Here is a 2,916-nt window from a genome sequence, read left to right on the forward strand (position 1 = left end):
ACATTTGTGTGGACAAAACGGAATTACAAAATTAAACAAACCAGCGGCAAAACGACCGCAGTTACTCCTATGTTTGCTCCCTTTGAGCAAGTGAGTTTTAATGTAGGATCTTTTCCAGTTCTCGGTCAGGTTATCCCTCTAATCTAGTTTGCTCATTTCCTTGTAGCTGGCTCCCTCTAGTCATCCTCTCGGGTAAAGTTGTGGGAGGTGTCTGAGAAAATCTGAGTCTTAAGAAGTTCTAACTGGAGAGCATGGACCATAAACCTGTCTGCGAGTTACGGCGCACCGAGCGCATCCAGGTAGCGTAACACCTCGATCGCAAATGTAAGAACAGGAATGGCGTGCTTTGACGACCGTCGCAGCCTCGGCGATAAGAGGCAAAAGAACAGCATCCTCTACAGCATCTTGAAAAACGATGGGCAGGAAGAAAGGCAAGCGCCAGGGCGATCAGGTGCGGCGGTCCCGCTGCAGGCGTGCTCCTGTGTGTCTGAGACTAAAGTTAGGCTGCGCTGCCCGCAGATCGCGTGCAATGCCGCCTCCACCGTTCTGGTAAAGACGCTGAAATTTGTGAAAAATGTACCATGTTTTCGAGAGCTGCCAGCCGAAGACCAGCTGCTGCTGGTGCGAGGCGGCTGGGCTCAGCTTTTGGTACTTGGCATGGCGCAGGACAGAGTGGACTTCGAGACGGCGGAGAGCCCCGAATACAGCATGTTACAGAGGATTTTAACTGGCGGACAAGATCCCCACGACACTCGGCAGTCGAGAAATTGCCAGGGTGTGCCTTTGGCAGACATCCGGATCATTAAGTCTTTCCTGAGCAGGTGTTGGGGTTTGGATATTAGTACGAAGGAATACGCGTATTTGAAGGGAGCTGTCCTGTTTAATCCAGGTGGGCGCAACAGTTTAAAAATTCTTGACAAAAAAGATCTAATTATAGTCTATGGGTTTGCCATTAAAATACATTAGTAAACTTATTTAAAATAATTAAGTGTTGAATATTCTTGACAGAAATGTAGAAATCACCAGCCCTCCATCCTTCCTTCAACCCTTAATTAATCCCACAAAGGGTGCGGGGGCGCTGGAGTTTATCACACGTGGGTTACAGAAATGCGGTCCGCAAAACCACGACAATATGCTTTTTTAATCTTTTGCTTAAACAATTTGGCCACGGTATTAATGTATATTGGTAATACTGAACACATGCTTCGTAATTATACTTAAAAGTTGATTGTTATAGTAGGCATGTATTTCAATATTTACCATTCTGTATATTTTTATTTGGACTGTTAATATTATTTCTTATATTTTTCCGATGCCGACAGTAGCTTACTAATTTTTATTTCTTTTATTTTTTTATCTCCTACAGACCTGGTCGGTCTGCAGTATCTCCACTACATACACGGCCTGCAGCGGGAAGCGCACCAAGCACTTAATGAATACGTCAAAATGATCCACAGAGAGGATTCCGCCAGATTTGCCAAACTGTTTATCGCTCTCTCCATGCTGAGATCGATCAATTCAAACGTCGTGGCCGAACTCTTTTTTAAACCGATCATCGGATCCGTGAACATGGAGCAACTTCTACACGATATGCTTTACGGGAAATAGACAAACACAAGTATGCAGAGACATAAGAAAACCAGAGGGCCACTGAAAGACGATCAATGACCACAAACGAGACGCTAGCTAAATTATTTCTTGTTACACAGCATATTTTTCTATAATTAAAGTGTTCTTTGGACTTACCGCTTTGCCCATAAAGTCTGTTTGTACCTGGACCCTGCGCAAATAACATACTGTGATCCGAGTCATTGTATTCATCGATAGGAAATCTGATAATTCACCCTCTATAATTAAGATATTAATCTTACTTTCGTGTATGACATTTATACAAATCAAATCGCATAGTCTGACTTCTAAAAGGAGCATATTTAAACAGAAAATGTTAGCAACAACTGAAACATAAAGACTGTTTAACATGACTTGTCATAATGATATTGCAACTGGCACGTCTAAGATTAATGGCTGTTATTAAAATTTGAATCGGAGGAGACCTCTTTTATTGCAAGGACTCTTCATTTTAATGCAACGCCCATTAAAATGCTCGATAGCTTGAAACAGTAGTCAAATTGTATTTAAAGAATTTCAATATTTGTATCCGGAAGAGGGCAGTGTTTACCCAAGTACTACAGCATCGGTCTTGGATTCAGGTTTGGCGCCAGCCCAGTGTTCAGATCGCTAAACTTCAATTGAGATATTCACGTTGGCAATAGTAATACGTATGCTAGTCAGGTAAATAACTGTATTCTTTTATTGTGTCCGTAATTACATGTGACCCAGGCGAGGACTTGAAGCCGGGTCGTAGAAGTGCGAGGCAACAGTGCTAACCACTGCACCACCATGTCACCCTACGTGATTATACAATATAAAATTATGAATTGTGGGAAATTGTCAGGCACAGAAATAAAACTTTATGCCAGATGAACACTGTAGGCATTATCTCTGAAGATTATCTCTATGCCTTCGGGAGGGAGCATTTCTGAGCTTGATGATGGCAGATTAGACAAAAGTTATGCGTTGGCAATATAAATGTTTAAATCTACACAAATATGATGTATGCATCCTATAATGCAGCTAAAAAAGTCAAATTTGAATTAAACGTGGAAACAAACAAAGGTTTAACCCTCTGTCTATTTACTTAAAAGCAAAGTTTGTAATTAACTGTGTATTTCTTTCTGCCGAACAGATGGATGCTAAATAATAAGCTGCATAGGCAAGTTAACGTCAGTTTATATAACTCACTAAAATACATTTGGAAAAAGGAAAGGATCCCATAAATTTCATCATCTCACCTAGGAAATAAACTGAAATAGCTGGAAACCTCCATCAATCTGTCTTGCAAATGATTATTCTGAT

General features: G+C 41.2%; 1 protein-coding gene across 1 annotated transcript; it reads left to right on the forward strand.

Annotated features, from left to right (window-relative positions):
* Nucleotides 1-208: 208 nt before the first annotated feature.
* On the forward strand, nucleotides 209-2,657 carry LOC125709848 (nuclear receptor subfamily 0 group B member 1-like). The gene is made up of 2 exons (XM_048978803.1): nucleotides 209-889; nucleotides 1,367-2,657. Exons 1-2 carry the CDS (start codon nucleotides 337-339, stop codon nucleotides 1,606-1,608), a joined length of 795 nt encoding a protein of 264 aa, XP_048834760.1. The 5' UTR covers nucleotides 209-336; the 3' UTR covers nucleotides 1,609-2,657.
* The last annotated feature ends 259 nt before the right edge of the window (nucleotides 2,658-2,916 follow it).

The sequence above is a fragment of the Brienomyrus brachyistius genome, chromosome 16, assembly GCF_023856365.1.
Source record: "Brienomyrus brachyistius isolate T26 chromosome 16, BBRACH_0.4, whole genome shotgun sequence".
Taxonomy (NCBI): domain Eukaryota; kingdom Metazoa; phylum Chordata; class Actinopteri; order Osteoglossiformes; family Mormyridae; genus Brienomyrus; species Brienomyrus brachyistius.